The sequence below is a fragment of the Mytilus edulis genome, chromosome 11 (assembly GCF_963676685.1).
Source record: "Mytilus edulis chromosome 11, xbMytEdul2.2, whole genome shotgun sequence".
In the NCBI taxonomy this organism is placed as follows: Eukaryota; Metazoa; Mollusca; class Bivalvia; order Mytilida; family Mytilidae; genus Mytilus; species Mytilus edulis.
Window position 1 is genome coordinate 17,233,693 of NC_092354.1, and position 26,636 is coordinate 17,260,328.

The 26,636-nt window shown below is 33.4% G+C and overlaps 1 protein-coding gene across 1 annotated transcript; it reads right to left on the minus strand.

Moving 5' to 3' along the window:
* Positions 1-21,816, minus strand: LOC139494037 (zinc finger protein 107-like). Its single transcript, XM_071282202.1, has 3 exons — positions 20,529-21,816; positions 8,682-8,700; positions 1-2,103 (listed from the first exon to the last, which is right to left on the minus strand). The coding sequence occupies exons 1-3, from the start codon at positions 21,775-21,777 to the stop codon at positions 387-389; spliced, it is 2,985 nt and encodes a 994-aa protein (XP_071138303.1). The 5' UTR covers positions 21,778-21,816; the 3' UTR covers positions 1-386.
* Between the last annotated feature and the right edge of the window lie 4,820 nt (positions 21,817-26,636).

Sequence of the window (26,636 nt, forward strand, 5' to 3'; positions counted from 1 at the left end):
ACAATACAGTCATGAGGTTAAACACGTGAATGTCTTTTCGTGTGTCTTTTTATATTAGCAATTTGACTAAACCCTTTATCACATTCACAACAGTCATACGGTTTAAATATCACCTTTATGTGTTCTCATGTGAGTCTATAAATCACCTGTATGTTTTCTCATGTGAGTCTATAAATCACCTGTATGTGTTCTCATGTGAGTCTATAAATCATCTGTATGTGTTCTCATGTGAGTCTATAAATCACCTGTATGTGTTTTCATGTGAGTCTATAAATCACCTGTATGTGTTCTCATGTGAGTCTATAAATCACCTAGGCCTGTTTGTGTTCTCATGTAAGTCTATAAATCACATTGCTTACTAAACGCTTGATCACTTACACCACAGGTTAATGATGTTTATCATCAGTATGTGTTCTCATGTGGTTTAGTAAAATACTAAGCTGAGTAAACTGTTTACCACATACACCACAGTGATAAGGGTTTTCACCTGTATGTATTCTCATGTGAGTGTGTAAACTACTATGTCGATTGAACCGTTGATCACATAAATCACACTCTAGAGGTGTATCACCTGTATGTATTCTCTTGTGACTCTGTAAACTACTATACTGACTAAACTTTTTACCACATAAATCACACTCGTAAGGTTTATCACCTGTATGTATTCTCTTGTGTTTCTGTAAACTACTATGCTGACTAAACTTTTTACCACATAAATCACACTCGTGAGGTTTATCACCTGTATGTATTCTCTTGTGTTTCTGTAAACTACTATGCTGACTAAACCTCTTTCCACATAAATCACACTCGTAAGGTTTATCACCTGTATGTATTATCTTGTGCTTCTGTAAACTACTAGCTGTAATAAACCTCTGTTCACATAAATCACACTCATGAGGTTTATAACCAGTATGTGTTCTCTTGTGACTCTGTAAACCACTTTGCACACTAAACCCTCTACCACATACATCACACTCATGAGGTTTATAACCGGTATGTGTTCTCATGTGAGTTTTTAAACTACTCAGCTGACTAAACCGTTTACCACAAGTATCACAGCCATGAGGTTTGTCATGTTTTTCACCTGTGTGCAGTCTCATATGTCTCCGTAAACTACTAGGCCGACTTAACCCTTTCCCACATACGTCACAGACATAAGGTTTCTCACCTGTATGTATTCTCATGTGAATTTGAAATCTTCCAATCTCACTAAACCCTTTTCCACATAATTCACATTTATGATGGTCATCACTATGTGTATCCATGTGTGCATGAAAGACAGCACTGCGATAAAATGCAATAGCACAAACATCACATTTATATGGCTTTTCGCCAGTATGTATTCTCATATGCCTCTTTAAGTCATGTATTTTAGTAAATTCTCTAGCACAAACATCACATTTATAAGGTTTTTCACCGGTATGTATTCTCATGTGTTCCCTTAAGTGACTACTTTGACTGAATTCTCTAGCACAAACATCACATTTATGACGTGTTTTACCAGCCAGTGCGTTTATGTGTACCTGTAGAGTATCATTGATTCTGACAAAATCCTTTCCTCCCTCTGACATCTTATTGTGTCCCTGTAGAGTATCGTTGATTCTGACAAAATCCTCTCTTCCCTCTGACATCTTATTGTGTCCCTGTAGAGTATCATTGATTCTGACAAAATCCTCTCCTCCCTCTGACATCTTATTGTGACCCTGTAGAGTATCATTGATTCTGACAAAATCCTCTCCTCCCTCTGACATCTTATTGTGTTCGTGTAGAGTATCATTGATTCTGACAAAATCCTCTCCTCCCTCTGACATCTTATTGTGTCCCTGTAGAGTATCATTGATTCTGACAAAATCCTCTCCTCCCTCTGACATCTTATTGTGTTCGTGTAGAGTATCATTGATTCTGACAAAATCCTCTCCTCCCTCTGACATCTTATTGTGTCCGTGTAGAGTATCATTGATTCTGACAAAATCCTCTCCTCCCTCTGACATCTTATTGTGTCCCTGTAGAGTACCATTGATTGTGATTAAATCCTCTCCTCCCTCTGACATCTTATTGATAATGTTTATCTCCAGTGACCAGTATGTGATTTCTTGAACGAATCTGTAAGGAACCCAAAAAAAATGCTGTCTGCATGTTTGCGTTGATTTTGTAACTCTGATGGTGCATCACGCAATTTCCCGATGATTTTTTTAAAAGTATAAATCCAAACTATAGAAACGCAGGATAATGTGTTAAAATACGGGGAATTTTTTTAACACTATATTAGTGCAATTTCGTTAAGAAACAAATTCGTTTAAAATGGTGGCCGAAAAACCGGTATCCGAGCCCCAAGTCGATCCGGCCCCATAATAAAATATGAATAAACTATATTGATTTAAGAGGAATTTGTGACAAATTTTGACAGTATAAATGGAATTTGAAAAAAGTGTCCGATGATGGATGACAACAGCTCTAGGTAAGTGAAGTATTGGAGTACCAGTTAAACACCGTGTATCATCAGTACAGCGGATATAGGTACTAACTAAGCGGGCATGATCGATTTTGACCTTACACGGTCACGAAACACCCGCGAAATTGCGGGCATATACAGCTTGTGAACTGTTGTAGGATGATTTTTTGTAAAAGGTTATGGTATGGAGAATTTAAAAGATATTAAAAGCCCTCTCCCTTTTTCCAAAGTCCGATATTTGTTTCTTTTCTGTTAAATTCAATTCTGATCCCGAAATCCCGGGCTTACAACCATGTAATCCCGAGATGCAGAATTTAAAGAAATTCATATCCCGAAATCGAAAAATACATTCCCGGATCTCGTAAGGATCAATTCCCAAATCCCGAGCTTAAAAACACCCGATCCCGCAGCCCCGAAAAAGGTCATACCTCCCTCTAATCTCTACCTTACTTTCTTTTTTGCCAAATCACTATTTTCCATTTCAACAATATTTTTGTATAACACTTTGTTCATGTTGGTTTTTTTTTGTAATATCGAATATAGTCAATATATTTTCTTAGGGAGCTACCATTTGATTTTTATGGGGGGGCTAGGATGAAAAATTTTGTCCTGCATTTTTTTTTAGCTGTAATCTCTGTCCTGCCTTTTTATTTTTCACTCTGTTCGGTCCAGCCTTTTTTTTTTTTAGTTTATCCTGTCTTTATTTTACCTAAATTGTCGTCCTGACTTTTTTTTTTTGCAAGTGTCTCATCCTGCCTTTTTTTTTTACTCAAAACTCCTGTCCTGCCTATTTTTTTCAAATTTCATCCTACCCCCCCCCCCCCCCCCCATAAAAATCAAATGGTAGCTCCCTTAAATTTGACAATATTTTGAATAGTTGTGTGGTGTGTTTGTATATTTTAGTAGTGCTGATTTAACAGAGTGAAAACGTGCATTCAGTGTCATTGTTTTGTTATTTACTTGCAATAAAGAATAATGGATACTCATATAACTTGTTTTTTCTTCTCCGACACTCACATAAATAAACGAACAGTTTTACACGGCCACTTACTGTAAAAGGGTCACCTTTGCAACACTACAATAACATATACAGGAACTTGCATACGCCGTACAACGGTACATATAATTATAATATTTGCTCATCAAGAACAAATGCACTATCTCATTCTTTTATATACGTTTTAATATAATAATCCCCAATAATCTTGAAAACTTGTAATAACAAGAGGCTCTCAAGAGCCTGAATCGCTCACCTGAATTTTTGGTTTAATCTCTCATCAATGATTATTTTGGCTTTTCAATTTATTTAAATGTTCTTTGAATTGTCCTATTTTCTTCAAAAGCAAAAAAAAATCATTTTCTCCTATGTTCTATTTTAGCCATAGGAGCTATGTTTCTTGACATACAAGGAAATGAAATATAAAATTTATACTAGATATTCTGAAACTCTGAAACTCATTTAGCCTAAGTTTGGCTGAAATTGATACAGCAGTTTCAAAGGATAACATTTTTTTTAAGTAAGTCAACATGATGAACAAATTGTGAAAAAAGTCTTTAAAGGGCAATAACTCCTTAAGAGGTTAACTGACAATTTTTGGTCAAATTGACTTACTTGTAGATCTTACTTTGCTTAACATTTTTGCTATTAACAGCTTAATTGTATCTATAATAATATTCAAGATAATGACCAAAAACTGCAAAATTTCCTTTAAATTACCAATTAAGTGGCAGCAACCCAACAATGGGTTGTTTGATTCATCTGAAGATTTAAGAGGTGATAGATATTGACCTAATGAACATTTTTACCCCGTCAGATTCGTTTTTGAGGTATAAGCCAAAAACTGCATTTGACCCCTATGTTCTATTTTAAGTAACGGCGGCCATGTTTTTTGACGGATCAAAAATCGAAGCACACACTTTGTGCAGGATAATCTAAGGAACAATCATGCTAAGTTTCATCCAAATCCATTCAGTAGTTTCAGAGAAGAAGATTTTTTAAAGTTAGCAAATATGATGAACAAATTGTGAAAAATTGTCATTAAAGGACAATTACCCCTTAAGGGGTCAATTGACAATTTTGGTCATATTGACTTATTTGTAGATCTTACTTTGCTGATCATTTTTGCTGTTTACAGTTTATCTTTATCTATAATAATATTCAAGATAATGACCAAAAACTGCAAAATTTCCTTATAATTACCAATTAAGTGGCAGCAACCCAACAATGGGTTGTTTGATTCATCTGAAAATTTCAGGGCTGATAGATCTTGATCTTATAAACATTTTTACACCACGTCAGATTTGCTCTAAATGCTTTCGTTTTTGAGATATAAGCCAAAAACTGCATTTGACCCCTATGTTCTATTTTAAGTAACGGCGGCCATGTTTTTTGGCGGATCAAAAATCGAAGCGCACACTTTGTGCAGGATATACTAAGGAACAATCATGCTAAGTTTCATTCAAATCCATTCAGTAGTTTCAGAGGAGAAGATGTTTGAAAAATTGTTAACGACGACAGACGACGACGACGACGTCGACGACGACGGACGCCAAGTGATGAGAAAAGCTCACATGGCCTTTTTAGGCCAGGTGAGCTAAAAACATAATCAACCTAGTTGATTTATACTCATCTAAAGAAAATATTTTTCAAAGGCCTTCTTTTTTTTCCCTTCTTTTTTTTTTTTACCGTACACCATTTACATTATATTAAAAATCATCAAAAATGATGAATTACAATTAATATATATCTTTATTTTTATTCTTTATAAATATATTTTTTAGTGGGGCCGGATCGACTTTACATATGGGCCGGATCGACGTGGGGCCGGATCGACGTGGGACGGATTGACTTGGGCCGGATCGACCCGAAAGCGAAAAACGCTGCTTGCAAAAAAGAAAAAGAAAATTCTTTGGGGAAATAATACAGATATAATTTATCGAAAATACATAGTTCTAGCAATCGTATAAGCGCAGTTTACACAGGACAGCAACATCGGAATGAGGAAAAAGTTAACAAAGGCTTGCCATTTTGGGATGTCAACTCTTTATTAATGCATACCCGTTGGAACGAAATAAAATTAGATCATTCAATCCCCGTTACATATTTTTTCACCCAATTCCGTATTTCAAAACAAATCATTTTTTGGAATTTACAATCCAACGATTCATTAAATAAAACCCAGTGGCCAACAAAAAATGAATAGTCGTTGCTTTGATGAAGGTAAACCCAGAAAAGCGCTCTGAACGCCAAAAAAAAAGTAAAGAAATATGATTGTTTGCCTATATTTCTTCGAATGCAGAAACCAACAGAAAAAAATACATTTTAACATAATTTTGGTTCATGTTAATCTACACTTGGGTGTACAGGGATGGGTGTGTTTTGTTGTTGTGTTTGACATGCATTCGGCAATCCTCGGTAGAATCCGCTACTCTCACGGAATCGGCCGAGTTGAGACGAATGGTTTGACATGGTGTTCAATTGATGATTTCCGAACTATATTCCACTATGAGCTACTTATTCAAAAATAAATGTTGTCACCAAATGCTTTGAATCATAAACGCTTATTATATATTTTGGTCCCTCGGCAAAATGTTGCGATCATACTGTTTTACCCGTGTCCATTTGATCGCCTGTTCCTCACTTAATCGGTTTAAACGGGATGTAGCTAAGGGTTTATACAACTTATTTCGGAGTGCTATATTTTTTGTGTGTCAACTTTAGTATAAATATATGTAGGACTCAAATTTATGGCGGGTTCCAAATCTGTGGCAGATTCCTAATCTATGGCAAATGTGACGTTACAAACGCCAAACAACTCAAATCTATAGCAGATTTTTGTTAACTCCAAATCTATGACAGATCTTGTGGAAAGGGTACCGTATAACGTCACAATTGAATATACCGCCATATTACATCTTCGCCGCAGATACGATGGCGGAACCCATAGATTTGAACACCATTCAAGATATAAAGACATTGCCCTGGCAATAATTTACGGGTGGTTTAAAGCAAGATGTGACATATTATCCCGAAGATGGACCAAATGCACTGTACTGGCAGAGTCCCGCGATGAATTATGGTGCCGCTATTTTAAGTAACGCATATTTTAGAAAAAGGATTTTTAGAGCCCTTTATAGTTTGCTGTTCAGTGTGAGCAAAGGCTCCGTGTTGAAGGCCGTACCTTGACCTATACTGGTTTACTTATAAATTGAAACTTAGACGGACAGTTGTCTCATTGGCACTCATACCACATCTTCCTATATCTAGTTTGTAGTAGTTAACTGTCTACGGCTGGCAAAGTTTCTATGATATATAAAATCACCGGATACAAATTTGATTTAAATCGTCAGCAAATTATAAAAAATATGTTTTAACGATATCGCTGAAATAAATATTATTTGAAAATTCAAACTGTTTATTTTTCTTGGCCGTTACTTTTTCCCTAATCTATGGCAAATGTGACGTTACAAACCCCTAACAACTCAGTCAAATCTATGGCAGATCTTTGGGAAAGAGTACCGTATAACGCCACATTACATCTTCGCCGCCGCTAACGATGGTGGAACCAAAAGATTTGAAAACCGTTCAAGATGAAGATATTTCCCTGACGACAATTTGCGAGTTGTTTAAAGGAAGATTTGACCTATTATCTCGAAAATTATGTGCTCTGTAAATGATTTTTTTTTTTTTTTTTTTTTTTTTTTTTTTTATATAAAAAGCGGCCTTCTTGCTTGTTAAAGGTCTTATTGGTTGGTTTAATGAATTGGTTAAACAGGTACCATGCACAGATAAAAAAATTTGACTGAGTCTGTATTAAGGCATATTCCCGTTTCTCGTTGTTTTATATAGATTAGACCGTTGGTTTTCCCGTTTGAATGGTTTTACACATCGGCCTAGCCAAGATCAGATGTGCATTTTGTGTTTCACATGAAGTCAAAAATGAGTATCACCTCAGGACAAAACTCTTTTGGTATTTTGGTTCAAAAATGGTTTAAATTATGAAAAATTGCCATCGTTAGGCTAACACTGGAAGCATTTATATAATACATGCAGTTTTTGTTAGAAATATTTTATATTTTTATGAAATAAATGGTGTTTAAAAACTGTATAATTCTCTTTAATGGTTGCCTTCAAGACATGGTCACCAGTGTCAGATTTTTGGTCAATGACAAAGACAACAAAATATGTTTAGAATTATTGAATATCAAACATTTTAATTGAAAAAAAAAATGACAAGAACATGTTTAACTCACAGATATTTCAAGCAACAGTAGCTTTCTTTGATTATTTATCTTATCTGATAAAACTGTATCTAAACTTATCTATTAATAACAAAACTTCCAAAAAAAACCTTTCTTTTGGTGTATTGAACCTTAAAATAACTTGATGCATATTCTTACAATAAACAATCAAACATAGCAATACAATTTATATATTTTGTCTACGGACAAGACATTGTATTTATATTTAATGGAATGCATTTTTAAAACCTAATTCTGATATAGCTGAAAGTGTTCTCTTGAAAAAAAAACATACATTTTATCAGGTTTATCTATCAAACTTAGCTTGACTGGGAGGAAAATGGAAACAAATACATTTTGATAATGTCTACGGACAAGACATTTTATTGATATTCAATTAATGCTTTCAAAGATGATTGTTAAAGTTAAGATTAAAAGTTACCATATAAATTTTAAATTGTGTTTTTTAAATTTTGAAAAATATAAAAATGTACCCATAATTCTTTACACATCTCAAAAATTTATTGATTGAGCCAAAATGAAGACACATTTTTTTAACTGAAATCCATATATCTGACTGTTTACAACAATCAAACTTTTATTATAACTCAATTTTGACATAGTTGAATGTGTTCTCTTGAAAAAATAACATAAATGTTACCTATCAAATTAGGCTGAACTTGAGGAAATTGGCTAAAATATATTGTGGTAATGTCTACGGACAAGACAATTTTAGTTAAAAAAAAAAATCTGTTAGAATCAATTGTGACTATTTTAATGTTGAAAATACTGAGTCTTAATTTGAATAGATAACTTTCTTCACCTAAAAATAAGATTTAAGTTCCATAGCAGACAAATAATTGAATTTAATACTTGTTATGTACAAGTGTCTTGTCCGTAGACACTTCCTCATCTGCTGTTAATACGGAAATACAAAAGATAAAGTAAGAGAGAGAGAAATACTTTTCCTTAATTTGATTTAGTTAACCTTTTAAGGTATGCAGCAACTGGAATAAACAATATTGAAGTAAAATAAGGTATGCTTTTTATGACTGATGATCTGCCACTTTTTAAAATCCACTCCTGTAAAGTAATTTTACAAAAATTGAGAACACTTAAATTACCATTTATTTATTAAAAGTAAGATATGTTTAAGTTTAAACAACACATAGGTATAATTTAGACCCATACAGCCTAGCAATATTGATAAAAAGACATGTCTACGGACAAGACATGTGTCTACGGACAAGACATTCTGACATATTTTTGAAATTTTTCCTCTATTAATAGATGGTAGAAAAAAATGTTAGTAGTGTTTTCATATCTACAAAAGAACAGGAACTTAGCAATGCAACATTAATGTTATTATACTTCCAGTTTACTAGGGAATGCATGTCTACGGACAAGACAATTTTTCACTTTATTTGTATATCCAACTTTGATGGCATATATCTGCAGCTAGGGTACTGCAATTTTGATAAACGAGGTAGTTTTTGATAAAGTATATACTAAAAGAGAAAACAAAACACATAACAGCATAAATTTGATTCATTTTTCTCTTATATTACTACACTGAGCAAGCTAAAAACAAAAGTACAAAATTACATAACAAACGCATAGTATTCAACTTTTGATCATAACTTTGTAACCACTGGAGATTTTTTGTTGCAACAACCAGTAAAAGAAAGATGAATAAATTGTCTATAACAGTGAACCAATAATGTAGTTCAAATTAATTTCACTTATTAACTATCAATTGTTGAAAACAGCGAAATTTTAAATGAAACAACATAACGTGAAATTTTGCCCATTTTCAGCGTGTATTTTAGTGTTTTATTTAAAAACGGTAACACCTATACATGATATTTGATATTCATTGTGAAGCCCTACATTGTCTCCTTCAGTTCAAACATGTATTACTTATGTAAACATTATCTTCTTGTCTTTACAAGCCTATAACATAGACCCACTATGAAATGCACATCTGATCTTGGCTAGGCCGACTAGTAATTTTGGGGCCCTTTATGGCTTGTTGTTCAATGTGAGCCAAGGCTCCGTGTTGAAGGCCGTACATTGACCTATAATGATTTACCTTTTTTAAATTGTTGTTTTGATGGAGAGTTGTCTCATTGGCACTCACACCACATCTTCCTATATCTATATATGAATTTATCATTTATGATTCGTTTTTGGTTGACCATTATGGAATGTATATTTCACAATTTTTTTCGGCTCCCGTTGTCGTATTTTTCCTCTTGCTTAAGACAAGTCATTGGTCGAAAATGTACTGCATTGTTTTCCATTTGAACAAAACTTGCCATAGATTTGGAAACAACATAAATCCGCCGTAGATTAGGAAATTACCAAACTTGCCATAGATTTGGGATGGCATGACGTCACATTTAGCATAGATTAGGAATCTGCCATAGATTTGGAACCCACCATAGATTTAAGTCCTACATATATATATTCGAAAAGTCCGCATATTCAGTCAGGACTTTTTTTTTAATTTGGTATTTTGAAAATATAATATAGGCACGCATTACCGACTTCCTCCATCTACAGTGTACAATTTCAAGGTGGAACTTTTATAATGCATCGATCCCGATTTTTTTACTTATAGAGGATGAATGTATGTTCTCAGATTTTTTTTTATTATATCATTTTTCACGATTGATAATGTTGAACTAACCATGCTAACAGTTTGCAAGGTTGTCATGTATTATTTTATCTTTCACTTTTATATCTGACGGGATGTTTTATTAGTACCTTTTTGTATGGCTGCATGAGACACAACAATTTCAAATTGTATTGTATCGTACTATACATGCCTGAAATATTTGCCACCGGACATTTGTCAACCTCAAATCAATCAATTCTTATTGTATTTAAAAATCACTGTTCACTCAATCAACTTTTTGAAGCTGAATGTGCACCCTGTTAGCTGGAAATAAAATTAAAGTTAATGTGAATCGAATTCGAATTACGTGTGAACTCAGCATTTATAATAGGAAATTTATACGAAAACCAGACAGGTTAAATGAAAACAAAATAGCAAACATCTGCGACCGTCCCAAGTAAGGCTGAGGTTCGGCTACCAATAAAACCCGGTCCAATTCACCATTTTCTACATAAGAAAATGCCTGTACCGGTTGTTATCCATTTGTTTGATTTTGCGGTTTGATTTCGGACTATCCGTTTTTTAATTTCCTTGGAGTCGTTTTTTTTAGGTTATTTTACTTTCTCCTTTCTCCCACCCCTTCTCTCCCTGTCTCCCTTTACCGTTTCCGCCCTCTCAGAGGTAAAGGGGGAGGGTTGAGGTCTCAAAACACATCTTTATTAAGCCCGCTGCAATTTTGCGCCTGTTCCAAGTCAGGAGCCTCTGACCTTTGTTAGTCTTGTATGATTTTTAGTTTTAGTTTCTTGTGTAAAACTCGGAGATTAGTATGATGTCCATTATCACTGAACTAGTATACATATTGGTTTAGGGGCCAGCTGAAGGACACCTCCGGGTGTGGGAGATTCTCGTTACATTGAAAACCCATTGGTGGCCTTTGGCTGTTGTCTGCTCTATGGTCGGGTTGTTGTCTCTTTGACACATTCCCCATTTCCATTCTCAAGTTTAAGGGGAAAATTCATATGACATGCATGAAATCGATTGATAAGCAGCCACGATTAAATGTAAAATAAATTGATTTGTCTAGCGCAGCTGGATACAACCAGTTAGAGCAAAATTGCAACAATATTCGCGCTTCAGACAGGTCTGAATTCGGATGTTAATTTGATATTTGACATGTGCACTTAAAAGGATTCTGACACAGAATAACTGTACAGCGTCAAAGAACATAAAAGTGATGGTATGATTTGAATTTACATCCAATATTTTTTAGCTTTTGTGCAATACAATACTATTAAAAAAACTATGCTGTTGTGAATAGACCACTTTCGAGTTCATCCGTCACCGGAAAAAATTCGTCAATTATTCGCGCCTTTATCACCATCATTTGTGCGGTTAGGGGCGTCGTCACTTCTGTTCCAATGTTGAGCGAGTGGTTGGAAAACTATAATTCTATATTGTACGAATTATTCGGCAAATTGAATTCTCAAAATTGACAACCAGCACTGCTGTCATTAAGGAATTGTCATTAAGTACCTACAGAACAACCATCATTTCTAATTTATCCTACACAATGACGATCACTAAGACGCTTGATGAACGTAAATAGTGCAGGGATACAGGCGACCCCCTCTATCTGGTAAATGATGTCATAAAGGTGCGTATAATTGACGAGTTTTTTTCCGGTGACGGATGAACTCGAAAGTAGTCTATTAAGTCCCCCCCCCCACACGTTTGTGCAATACACTAATCTATTGTATGTTGTTACATGGCAACTATGGTATCATTCACAATGTTCAGATACACATGATACAGCTTCAAAAATTTAAATATAAATAAATTGAACTTGCTTTTGAAATATAAACTATATTTCACTAATTCTATGGGAATTTATCCCTTTCCGAACCCATTGTATAAAAAAATTTAATCAACGTGTGGTTGCTGGTGATCTCAAAAGATCATTGGATGATTTTTAGGGTCATGACCTTTTTAGCTAACTGGATGAATCAAAATTTGATAACGGGGTTGAGTTCAATATCGTAGCAGCTACGTATCGGCTACGTAGCTTCTATCAATATCTATGTAGCAACTAGTCTATAGCTACTCGTTCAATAGTCAAAATCTACGTAGCACTACGTAGCTGCTACGATATTGAACGCAACCCAGGTGTTGATGAAATTGACAACTTCGTGCAATGTGGAAGGCACTCGAAGGGGATTTTCGATTAACAAAAAAGGGAAATGTCTTTTTAATCATTAGAGAAACAGATTCTTACATAGTTACTCGTGGATTATCGGACTTATCCAATCTCGATTGTTAAATTATTAATTTTAAAGGCGGCTCGGACCCATAAAGCTTCTCAATAATCAGTTTTGAGAAAGCAACTCAACAATATTGTTACATATTTCCATGTATAATGTAAATAAAACTAACCTCCGTTTAAATAACCTCCGTGACGCAGTTATTTACAGTTAAGTTGTGAGACTTTTTTTATCAGTATCAGCGGCTGCCGACACTGCCGAAAGTCATTTTTGTAGCAGACATCATTTATTATAAAGGAAACAGACAAACAAAATACAGATTTTGAGAAAAAAAAATGTTGTTTTGAGAAAGGTATGTTAACTTGTTTCTTCCCTATTATGTGAGCAACATTATAACGTTTAATAAACGTTATATCAGCCATTTTCTTAGATTTGAAATAGTCTACAACACAACTTGTGTAATTACGACGACAATCATAACTTTAACAGCGGTTTATGGCAAACATTTTCAAGATTATTTAGGACTCATCAATGTAACGGAGGTTATGCAAATAAAAAAAATCTAAAGATGCATGTAAACACGATCATACCAATTGAAATTCTTGTACATTGTTATAGATACCAAATCAGTTCATCAATTATCACTAATAAAAATCAAAAGGTGATGTCAATCATAGACGACATCATTGATTTACGTTACGGAGGATAGAAATTTAAGGAAAAAAAGTTTTTTTTTCTCTAACAGGACTTTACTCTTTTTAGATAACGATTTACTAAGAAAAATGTTTAATTCTGTTGTCTTGTTTGTCATTTAATTCCAATATTTACATTCATTTATATGTTTGCTGTTGGTTAGAACTGGAATTGTCCGTTATGGAGGTTTTTAATGTCGTTACGGAGGATAGAAATTTTTGAAATGAAACTATTTTGACTCCAAAACTTCATAGTTGAGTATAATACATACATTATGGTGTGAAGGAAGATGACATTATGTGTATAGAGCTAATAAAATTAAGTTGAACAGTATTCGGTTTAGGTAAAACATATTTTTGAGTGAAAGTTCATGAATCGTTACGGAGATTTTGACAAGAACAAGTCCATTTGACTAAAAGAAACATATAACTTGATAGAAAACAGTTTTTTAGCTTGTAATGTCAATAAATTGTTTAGAAAAGCTAGCATTAAAGAGTTAAGTGTTACTATGTATCAGCATTCAGATACTGGTTTGATATCAACCTCCGTAACAAAGATGGGGGTGTGGACTAATACAAGCATAAATCAAAGTACTGAAGTACTGAACATCAGAGGACCTCAAGTTGTGTTGAATTATTGATAAATGACAGGTGTTTATATTATACCTACCAGACAGATATGTTCACCATACAATATAGTACAAATATTAAATATAATATGCTATCATATCTGAGATACTGACTTGAAATAGGAAACTTAACTTTGTGAATTATCAATGATTACTTGGTCAAATGAGAACTGTTAGATAGGCATTATGACCATATATATGCACACATACAAAAATCGTTAGCGTATAACTTATAATAGAGAATCAACATAGCAAACAATTCTTCGAGTAGCTATATAGTCACTCACTAAACTATGAAAAAGAGGTTCAAGATAATCATATCAAAACAGATAAATTGTAATATTAAGGCTAATTAAAAAATAAAGTGGGGAAAAATATATTGTTTTGGCGAAAGAGGTGGCGAAAAAAATAATTGACCCAGGGGAAACTTTGGGGCTAAAGATACCAGGTGAACAGCAAACTCATAAATGGAAAATAAACTTACAATTCCATGACTAAAACTGAAAAAGACATGCATACAAATAAAAGTACACTAGAAACAACATAGAAAACTAAAGACTGAGCAACACGAACCCCACCAAAACAGGTGATCTCAGGTGCTCCGGATGGGTAAGCAGATCCTGCTCTACAAATGGCATTAATTAACAATGTTTGTACATGTAGTATCCAGGTCTTTTTTCTGAAACATTTAGCTTTTGGATCAATTGCTAATTAAATGGATGTTAACACAGCAAGATTACTATCCCTTATTCTAGATTTTTGTTGCAGTCAACACAAACTCTTTAAATGTTCATAAATAGCTTCACTGAGTTACATTTGTATCTTGGTTTTATTGTAACACAGTCAATCATTTATCCATTATATTTTTTTTTAAATTAGCAGCTATACATGTACATTGTAGGTTCTGTTTTCTAATAAGGTCTTTCCACCTTTCCGTGGAAAGACCTATTGATTTTGTTCTGATTATTTTTTTTTTCTTGCGTAATTTTGTTGTTTCAAAAGATGTCGCTTAGATATTTGGAATATGATATCGTATAGTTTATACGCTTTAAAACTGACAACCGTGCAGTAAGAGTTATCTCCCCAAACACTGTTTTTCTTGTGGCCACTACTCCTTCGCAACCGTAAAAGATTACAACAAATTTATTTTACCAATTTGCTCGTTACAACTTCAGGATTCGGAGTTTAGTTTTAACCGAAGCGTTCCTGATACTCCATATGAGAGTTATTCCCCCTTGTGTATTTGATATAAGTGATTTGCATTTCTAACTGGTAAACCATAAGTGATAGAGACCTGGAGACCTAGGGTCTTTTAATTTGAGATCCTTGGTCCAAAAAAAATGAAAATTAGGTCAATTTTATGGCTTATTTTACTTATTTTCAAAACCTTATAACATATCTACATCTTATTTTCACTAAATTGTTAGTTGCGACATGCCGTTACTTATAAATTTTTGTTGAAAGGGTGCGTAAACAATAGATAGGAGTTTTTGCCCATCTTATATTTAGAATTATGCGTAAAGTCATATAACTCATTAACCATACATAATAAAGATCTAGGGTCTTTTGATTTGAGATCCTTGGTTTATGACCTTGAAATTGAGGTCAAGGTCACTCAATAAATCAGTTCTTTTCATAAAAGTACATTTTATGTTCCAAATTTGTCAAAATGTGATGATTTTGGGCAATTTTCAGACCTGAAAGCTTTAAGCCTTTAGGAATAAAGATTTGGCCGCTACCTACATGTACCATCCAAAATGTTTTGTAACCAAAAGAATCTAAATCTGATATATATAATTCATCAATATAAAAACTTTTTAGATCTTGGATGACAGCCAAGTTTAATTATGCCAAAAACAATTAAAGTTTTACCATAGTTATCTGTGGTATAATTTTCACAATTATTCAATGGTTTTGTTGTGTCTGATTTTCGAAAAGAAAAATAAAGATGGCAAGACCTGAAAGATGCCGCCGAATTTTTTTAAGTAACATATGAACAACAGAGTCAGTGTGGGGCCACTAAGCTAAACTGCCCGCGTTGCACCAGCCAATATAAATGAATGCCTAGGGTGGGAATCGAACCCACATACACCAACTCTGTTGTCCCTATATTTTTTTTTTTAAAATAAACAAAAAATTGTCAAGAACAAATTTAAAAATATAGCGCTCATAGGTTTGTCTCAATAAAGATTTGCTTAGTTTGCTCATGCAGTATCCCAATATTGCTCTCAATAGTATAAATAGGCTCATGTGTGCTCAAATAACCATTAAGATTAGTCTCAATATTGATATATATCTAACTCAATTGAGTAGATCTAGCTCAAATTTTACTCAACATATAACTGATCATATTTGCTCAATTTAAGATCTCATGGGTGCTCATAGATAAAGTTAACTGATTGTATTTCTCATAGATATAACTAATCATATTTGCTCAATTCAAGTTCTCATATGCACATATGCATGTATGTGTGAACAAATGTCTAATATAAGTTACTAAAATTTGACATGGATATGGTTACACATTTAAATTAAATAATGCTGTAGAGAATGATAAGCACAAGTATGTCATCAAATTATCATATAATTTTGGCGATACATGTCATGTATGGTCAAAATAATACAATACTACAAGCTAAGGAAGACTTAAAAAACAGGACAGTTAATCTATATTTATATCTCCAAAACTGTAAGGTTTCTCCCAATATATCTATAGTAATTCAGTAAATGTGGTTAACCCAAATTCTGACATTTCAGTGTAAAGTAAGACTCTTGATTTCACGAGCAAGAGTCTTTATACACTCAAAAAGAGTCCAACTCTATAGGAAGAAGAAAAAGTCTTCTCTGAATATTATATAAACAATAAAATCAACCAATATTTATATATTAGAATTACTTACATAGACATAGTCAAAGTCATTACAAATTCCGCGTATTTTCCAGTCAAGGGGACATATTCACATATACTAATGCAACAAACTAAGTCGGAGAAGGAGCGAAAATCCGAAACAGTATCTTAAAAAACAGAAAATAGTTCCGTGTGTGTGTCCAAGTGATCAATCTACTTGTTATTTACGAAGAAAAGAAATTTAACTCAAAAAATTGTTGAGATCTTTATAAAAACAAATTGTTGTTATAAAAAATACACAAATAGTAACCTTATCTTTAAAGGCCTTGCAGGTTCTTCTTACTCCTACCCAATCTGCTGGTATTTTCAAAATGGCTGCTGGGGACGTGACCTGATAATTTATTTTAATATTATGACAGATTAAATTTTCCTGGTTTTGCTACGTTAATATTATAGACAAATATATGCTACAAACGGTTTAAAAAGGTTACTCCAAATCAAATAATTGAAATATAATTACCTTTCTGTGTATAAATGTGTGAATTGATTTCCTCTCGATTTTCTACACGCTCGCTCTTGCCCTCTTGCGCACTCGTGGTATTCATCCGCAACAACAATTTTTTGATATTGAAGTTCGTTTGATTAAAATACAAATATTTCTAACGACAAAACATTTTCATATTATAAATTTTGCATTAAGAAAAATAAAAAAAACTGAGTATCCATTGAAAACATGAATTTAAAAGAAGTGATACGGAATTTTATTCTGCACTATATAGGTCCGCGGGTTTATAATGTCGGTTATTATTCCAAAACTAATTATATATGCATCTCTTTGATCTTTGCGCGAATTGAAAAGTAGGCGATGGCAATACACCCGAGGCCCCTCAGGGGCCTCTGATGTAAAAATACATACAAGTGATTCAAAACATAAATAATAGGGTTTTTCCTGGAAAGCTGTATTATGAAACTAAAATATTATACAGCATAACATTTCATTAGTTTAAATTTATTACTAAATAAGTTGTGAAAACTACTTATTTGAATTATTTTTTAAACACTATATTAATTCAGACCTTAAAATTGGTGTTTGCTTTCAGTATATACAGAATAATACGTATAAATCAGTTTGCTATGGTGGTAAATGTAATCCATTTCACATGAGCCTTCATTTAAATCTTGTGTTTTTCTCTAATGCAATTTTTAAGATGACTTTATACAACACTAACCTCCGATACGTTCATACTTACCTTGTCTTACAAAAAATGCTAAAACTAGAAAACAACTAAAATGGTGTAAGTAAAAATTAAAAAAATGACAGACTAGATATAGACACAGAAGAAAACAACACTCTCTCTCTGCTCAGTTGAAATTTATTTTTTAACAGTGTCTACATTCGAATTGTACCCATTTTTTTGGAATGACTGCAAGTGCTACGGTATAGCAATGAGTGACGAAAGTGGCGTTAAACACCAAAAATTTGTGAACATTGATGGTAAAGATTGCTATTAATTTAAGTTTGTTATGTGAACATTTTTGTATTGGGAGTTATCTTCCCCGGTTTAAATCGTAGTTGAATAAGTTTTAGAACGGATCAATCCACAACTTATGCAATGTACCGTGTCAAGCTTTATGATTAAACACATAAACACATTAGCCACTACGGTATAGCAATGAGTGACGAAAGTGGCGTTAAACACCAAAAATTTGTGAACATTGATGGTAAAGATTGCTATTAATTTGAGTTTGTTATGTGAACATTTTTGTATTGGGAGTTATCTTCCCCGGTTTAAATCGTAGTTGAATAAGTTTTAGAACGGATCAATCCACAACTTATGCAATGTACCGTGTCAAGCTTTATGATTAAACACATAAACACATTGGCCACTACGGTATAGCAATGAGTGACGAAAGTGGCGTTAAACACCAAAAATTTGTGAACATTGATGGTAAAGATTGCTATTAATTTGAGTTTGTTATGTGAACATTTTTGTATTGGGAGTTATCTTCCCCGGTTTAAATCGTAGTTGAATAAGTTTTAGAACGGATCAATCCACAACTTATGCAATGTACCGTGTCACGCTTTATGATTAAACACATAAACACATAAGACATAGTGTAACTTGCATATACAGTATCAGGATTAAACACACCAACACAACTTAAGGTACCCTGTCAAGTTTTGTGATTAAACACACCAACACAACTTAAGGTACCCTGTCAAGTATCATGATGAAACACATCCACCCAACCTAAGGTACCTTGACCAAAAGTAGGAATAAACACATCCACCCAACTTAAGGTACCTTCACCAATATTAGGACTAAACACATCCACCCAACTTAAGGTACCTTGACCAATATTAGGACTAAACACATCCTCCAAACTTAAGGTACCTTGTCAAGTATCACGATTAAACACATCAACACAACTTAAGGTACCTTGACCAATATAAGGACTAAACACATCAACACAACTTAAGGTACCTTGTCAAGTATCATGATTAAACACATCAACCAAACCTAAGGTACCTTTTCAAATATCAGGACTAAACACAACCACCAAACTTAAGGTACCTTTTCAAATATCAGGACTAAACACATCAACACAACTTAAGGTACCTTGTCAAGTATCATGATTAAACACATCCACCAAACTTAAGGTACCTTTTCAAATATCAGGATTAAACACATCCACCAAACTTAAGGTACCTTACAAAGTATCAGGATTAAACACATCCAACCAACTTAAGGGACCTTGACCAAGTATCAGGATTAAACACATCCACCCAACTTAAGGTACCTTGTCAAGTATCACGATTAAACACATGTTGTAAAGTATCATAATAAAACACATCAATTTCTAAAAATCAAAAGATAGTATCGAGAAAAATATTTTATTGATTTTTTCCTCATTTTTTTTTTTAGCCTGCGATTACTAGTTATTGCAAAAGTAAGCAAAATCTGATGTACAGTAGTTGTCGTTTATGTTTATGTAATTTATACGTGTTTCTCATTTCTTGTTTTTATATATATAGATCGTTGGTTTCCCCGTTTGAATGGTTTTATACTAATAATTTTTGGGGGCCTTTAATATAGCATGTTGTTCGGTGTGAGCGTGTTGGCCGTACCTTGACCTATAATGGTTTACTTTTATAAATAGTGACTTTGATGGAGATTTGTCTCATTGGCACTCATACCACATCTTCCTATATCTAAGACACTGGGTTTCGCGGAACCCTTACGAATTTCTTTATATAGATTAGACCGTTGGTTTTCTTGTTTGACTGGTTTTTCACTAGTAATTTTTGGGGGTCCTTAATATAGCTTGCTGTTCGATGTGAACCAAGACTCTGTGTTGAAAACTGTACTTTGCCATATAATTAATTGTTTTTACTTTCACAAATGGTGTCTTGGATGGAGAGTTGTATCATTGGCACTTATACAACATCTTTTTATATCTATGGTAGACCATGTCAACTGTGCATCTCATATCTTACATGTACTTATACGGGAGTTAAGATGGATTTGAATACAAATTACAGATCAAATGCATGAACCAGCTAGCTTGAATTAATATACATTAGGTAAATAATACATAACGAGGTTTATCGCCTGTATGTGTTCTCATGTGAATCTGTAAATAAGTATGTATGTATTTTAATGTGTCTCTGTAATGAAGCATGCTGCCTGAATAAACTCTTCACCACAGTCATGTTCTATGTATCTTCTGAAATTACCAAGCAATCTAAAATCTTTACAACATACATCACTGATAAGTTTATCCACATGTATGTGTTCTCATGTGATCCTGTAAATAACTAATACGATTAAACCCTTTACCACATTCACCACAGTCATATGGTTTATCGCCTGTGTGTGTTCTCGTGTGAGTCTGTAAATTACTTTGCTGACTAAACCCTTTACCACATACATCACAGTTATAAGGTTTATCACCTGAATGAGTTCTCATGTGAATCTGTAAACTCCAACGTCGACTAAACCGTTGACCACATACATCACACTCATGGGGTTTAACGCCTGTATGTGTTCTCATGTGAATCTGTAAATTATTAAGAAAACGAAAACCTTTACCACAAACATCACAGTCATGAGGTTTATCATGTTTGTCCCCTGTATGTGTTCTCGTGTGCATCCGTAAAGTTCCATGCTGACTAAAGCGTTTATCACAAACATCACAGTCATAAGGTTTATCACCTGTATGAGTTCTCATGTGAATCTGTAAACTCCAACGTCGACTAAACCGTTGACCACATACATCACACTCATGGGGTTTATCGCCAGTATGAGTTCTCATGTGAATCTGTAAATTACTAAGAAAACGAAAACCTTTACCACATACATCACAGCCATGAGGATTATTTCCAGTACATGTATGTGTGCTCATGTGTGTCTTTAAGTTACTACCTAGAGACAATTCACCAGTACAAACATCACATTTATGAGGATGTGTTCTCATATGTCTCTTTAAGTCAGCAATGCGAGAAAAATTTCTAGCACAAACATCACACCCATGGGGTTTTTCACCAGAATGTGTTATCAAGTGAGTCTTTAAGTGACCTTTTTGACTAAATTTTCTAGCACAAACATCACATTTATAAGGTTTATCACCTGTATGAGTTCTCATGTGAATCTGTAAATTCCCAATCTGACTAAACCGTTGACCACAAACATCACACTCGTGGGGTTTAACGCCTGTATGTGTTCTCATATGTCTCTTTAAGTCAGTAATGCGAGAAAATTTTCGAAAACAAACATCACATTCATGAGGTTTTTCACCAGAATGTGTTATCATGTGTGCCTTTAAGTTACTACCTTGAGTAAATTCTCTAGCACAAACATCACATCTATAAGGCTTTTCTCCAGTATGTATTCTCAAGTGTGTCTTTAAGTCACCACTTTGACTGAATTCTCTAGCACAGAGATCACATTTATGACGTGTTTTACCATCCTGTGTGTTGATGTGTCCCTGTAGAGTACCGTTGGTTGTGACTTCATCCTCTCCTCCCTCTAACATCTTATTGATAATGTTTATCTCAAGAATGTGCGTTCTTGTACAATTCTGTAAGGAACACACACAAAATAAAGATATATAAATCTTTTGATACTTTTCTGCTATATTTACATATATAATCACTGTATTACATATCTACTTTGAAATTCTCTGTATTTATGCATCTGTATATGTTTGGGTTATTGTTATGAAAGGATTTAGGACACTTTTAGAAATAATTAGAAATTGAAATAAAATAGATCTTATTTAAACAAAAAAAATAGGTTTATAGGTTATAAAGATGGTTTCAAGTAAAAGATAATATAAAGGTCAAATGATTCGTTGATATAGGAAAATAAAGTAAGAAGAAAACACATAAAGAAGATAGCGAATAACAAGCATTATCTTAGATGCATGATAAGCAAGAATAGTACAAGTCAAGAACCTCATTAGTTATTTGGCACGTGTTTAGAAGGTTGCTAGGTCGACGGACAGATGTATGTCGAATTGATATTACATCCAAGGTTATAACCATATTCACAGAATGTGTAGATACTACAGCATCATGAATATTCAATAATACTAATACATTTAGGCACACAAGATTGTATAAATAACCAATCAAAAAGTTAAGATACGAAGATTGACGTACACAAGATATTAATTTAAATTTAACAAATCTTTAATTATCAATTATAATAAAGATCGGAAATTGAAATTCTTCCAAAAATATTATTTTATTTAATTTAAGAAATGAAAGTCCAAATGCTTTTCAAAAACAAATAAATACATTTTGCATATTATGAAGCAATAAATGTTTTGGCAACACATTCCATCTTTTGCAAAAGATTGGGGCAAAAGAAGCTCAATCTTGTCCGGGGAACAAGAATGTCGGGTAATGAGTAGTGACTATAAAAGCAAATATAAGTCTACTGCCCGTACATTACATTACAATCCTTGTTCCAACCAGCAAATAGAGTTGTCTTATGTATTTCATTAAAAAGGGTAAGAAGGCGCGAGTCCCACTCTCGCTGCCAAGCCAGTCCACAACAACGACATGTAGTCGCCAGATGTCCAAACATCCTTCTACCTACAAGAACCGTAGAAGAACTCAGAAAACGAGAGAAGGCAAAACAACTCCATGTTTATCAATAAAGAAAACAAAAAAGACAACCATAATACCAACATCGTAACAAGTGACCACCATGTGAAGTACATATAAAAATCTTCCTCACAACAACTGATGACAGCAAAATACCGTCACAACATTATTCTTATCCCATACTATCATGACTATATAGTTTTACATTGTCTTATCGGGGCCTTTTATGGCTGACTAGTATGCGGTATGGGCTTTGCTCATTGTTGAAGGCTGTAGGGTGACCTATAGATAAACCAGGTGTAATATCCACACACAATACTACTTATTTTAGATCAGTGTATTAACCTAGCTGTGTACTTTTGTGTATTTAAAAAAACAAACTTCTGTACTGTTGCTTTTATTTCTCATTGTTTGACAAAAAACGTGAAATATTAATCATTGAAGAAGCTTATATACATGATATATATAAGTAAATGCTTTTAGACAGACACTGGCTCAAATAAGTTTAAATAAGAATTATGACAATTAATTTTTCTTGAAATAAAAGTAGCATTGACTTAGTTGTTTTTGGAAATTATTGTCTTTTAAACTAAAATATAAATGATAATATTGCAATCTAACTTACAGACAAATATTTTAATGTTATTACATGTATAATCCAAGGGTAAAGGTTTTGGGATTTCAAAATTTCTGATAGAACATAAAACTTAATAACTTAGTTATCATGGTCATACTCACATTATTATTATTTACCATGTATACTACTTTCCCTTTATTTCACGATTTTCATTATTTATCATACCCATGATATTAATCCTCTGTTAAAAGAAGCCTATGAATTAAATAAGTCCCTGCATAATGATGGTTTTCATAGTTGGTATACATTTGCTCTAAATATTTTTAAAGAGACTGGATTAAATGCTAAAGATTTTGAAACTTGTGATAAACCATACAATAAAATTAAATATTCCTTAAAGATGAAGTTTAAACAGGTATCACATGAATTTTATACAAAAAAAGTCTTGAATAAACTTTCTTCTATAACAGACAGTTCGAAATTATTTCTATATAGTCAAATAAAAACTGAGATAAAAATTGAAAATTATTTATTAAAAGAATCAAATTTTAAAACCAGACAATTAATTTCTAAATTAAGGGTTAGTGACCATAACCTAGAAGTTGAAATGGGAAGATATAAAAATGTACCCAGAGATCAAAGGTTATGTAAACTTTGTAATAAAATTGATGATGAATACCATTTTTTACTATACTGCAAACTAAACTCAACTTTAAGAGATTGCTTATTTTTAAAGATTAATAATTTAAATCCTGATTTTACAAATTATCAACCACTTTTAAAGCTAAAACAACTTTTAAATCCTAAATCTGAGCTTTTGACAGAAATTGGTGACTTTATAAAGCAATCATTAGAATTGCGAAAATGAGGTCCATGTCCATCAAAGGCTACATTAATTACCATTTATAACTATGGTTTTTTTTTATGTTTATATTTGTAATTCTTCACTGTCTGTATTAAATGTTGTATTTGTGTTTGCTTGACCCATATGGGTGTATTTTTGCAAATAAAATTATTATTATTAATCAATTTGATTCAGTATTTCCAATTTCAAATTCTTCCAATTTAAAAGCACAAAACAAGCTAATCATCCCTGAATATATATGAAACTACTACAAGTCCAACTCATGCAAACTAAAACCAAAGAGCCAAATTTTGAAAAAAAAATCCCATGATCCTTTCAACAAAGCATTATGGGTATGATTTCTATTTACGCCATACCAACAGTTTTAAGCCCGTAAGAAAATTTATGCCTTGCTTATTTCAATTTATGCCAGGTTTACTGCTTTTTCAATTGTAAGGACTACAAATTTACGTTTCCTGCTCCCTTACGCCTTGATCTAGACACGTAACTACCACTTACGCCTGGTTTACGCCTCATTTTCAGGCGTGATACGCCTTATAATTTCGTACGGGTACCACAATAAGTTCAGTTACTGGAACAAGATTGACCTAGGTCAGTCAGGGGTACTACTTGTACAAGTTATTTTTAATTACTTGAAGAAGTAGTATTAAAGGGAAAATTCGCAAAAAAAAATAAAATTTGATATTATGTTTATCCTAAATAAATAAGCATATTCCCAAAATATTAAAGGTTTATTCGTCTAGATAAGTGAGTTATTAGATTTTAAAAATCGACTCTCAATTCTCGGGAAGACGCCATCTTGAAAACTAATGACCACGGATATCTAATTACCACAAAGTCCTAGTATCCAGCATGACATGTCCGATAAATGAGTGTTCAAATGACTTGTCAAGCTGATGGATGTTCTACCCGACCAAGTAATGGAAGAAGTCTACATAGTTTCCAAAATCATCAAATCAAGTAATGGTTCACTAAGATTGATAAGAATATTTCAAAAAATAAATCTTAATTTTTTTAGAGGGTTAAATATTCAGCGTACAATGGTGAAGTCAGGTTGAAAAGCTGTAAATGACAAAAGATCGTACATTCCCCATTTCCATTCTCAGTATTATTGGTTTTAGCTCGTCACTAAATTTGCATTTTCGGCACCGAGATGCAGTTTCAAGTATTATATAGGACTTATGCTATAATAATGTATTAACACATGGCAAGAGTAAAATCTCTTTGTTCTTACTGTGTTATAATCTGGATAATGCACAGCAAAGGTGTGCATTAACTACCTCAGATATACTGCACAGTTCAAATCTATTTTTATCTTAAGGGGCGGTTCCTGGATTTTAAAAGGGGCGTTATTCTATCAAATTAAAAAAAATATCACCGAGTGTAGCGAGACTAAAGACAAAATTGACGATTTTAAGCTAAAACACGATACTTTGTCCAATCCAAGGGTTAAAGACCTGTTCGCCCCCACCCCCGAATCCGATATCTGCCTTGAAATTACGACAAAGTTGAACTTCGTACAAACATCGTAGTTTCAAAATAGGAAAACGAAAGGTTTCTCGTTCCTTTTTTTTTTTTTATCTAAGCTGGGACATAAACTATATATTTTGTGTACAACGTAAATCTAAATCAGTGTTTTAAAGTTAGAAAGATAGTTAAAACAATTTTTGGTAATTTCTGCCAAACAAGAATGTGTCCCCAGTACACGAATGCCCCACTCGCACTATCATTTTCTATGTTTAGTGGACCGTGAAATTGGGGTAAACTCTCTAATTTGGCATTAAAATTAGAAAGATCATATCATAGGGAACACGTATACTAAGTTTGAAGTCGATTGGACTTCAACTTCATCAAAAACTACCTTGACCAAAAACTTTAACCTGAAGCGGGACAGACGGACGAACGAACGAACGGACGGACGAACGAACGAACGGACGGACGAACAGACGGACGGACGGACGAACGGACGCACAGACCAGAAAACATAATGCCCCTCTACTATCGTAGGTGGGGTGGGGCATAAAAAGAAATGTATCTTAGAATATCCGAATAAAAGAAATCTGATTAGGATTAGTTTCAGACTCAATGGAATTATAACGACTTTTTGGATAGCTATTCCTATAAAAGGACTATTTTTGGATCGAATTTAATGAGGATCATATTTAAGTTAGTTTCAAAACGGGGATTAGCTGGTTAGCTGGAGATCAATCAGACTTTATTTAGATGGACGTGTCTTAAAAAGTAATACAGTAGATAAAAAGTAAATTGGTTTGGGGGGGGGGGGGGGGGGGGGGGTAAATGTTTTAAAAGAGAAATGTATTTTCTGTTTATTTAACATT

Excerpts from the sequence above, each read along its gene's own strand:
- LOC139494037 (XM_071282202.1), bottom strand. The coding sequence starts at position 21,777 with ATGTTAGAGGGAGGAGAGGATGAAGTCACAACCAACGGTACTCTACAG.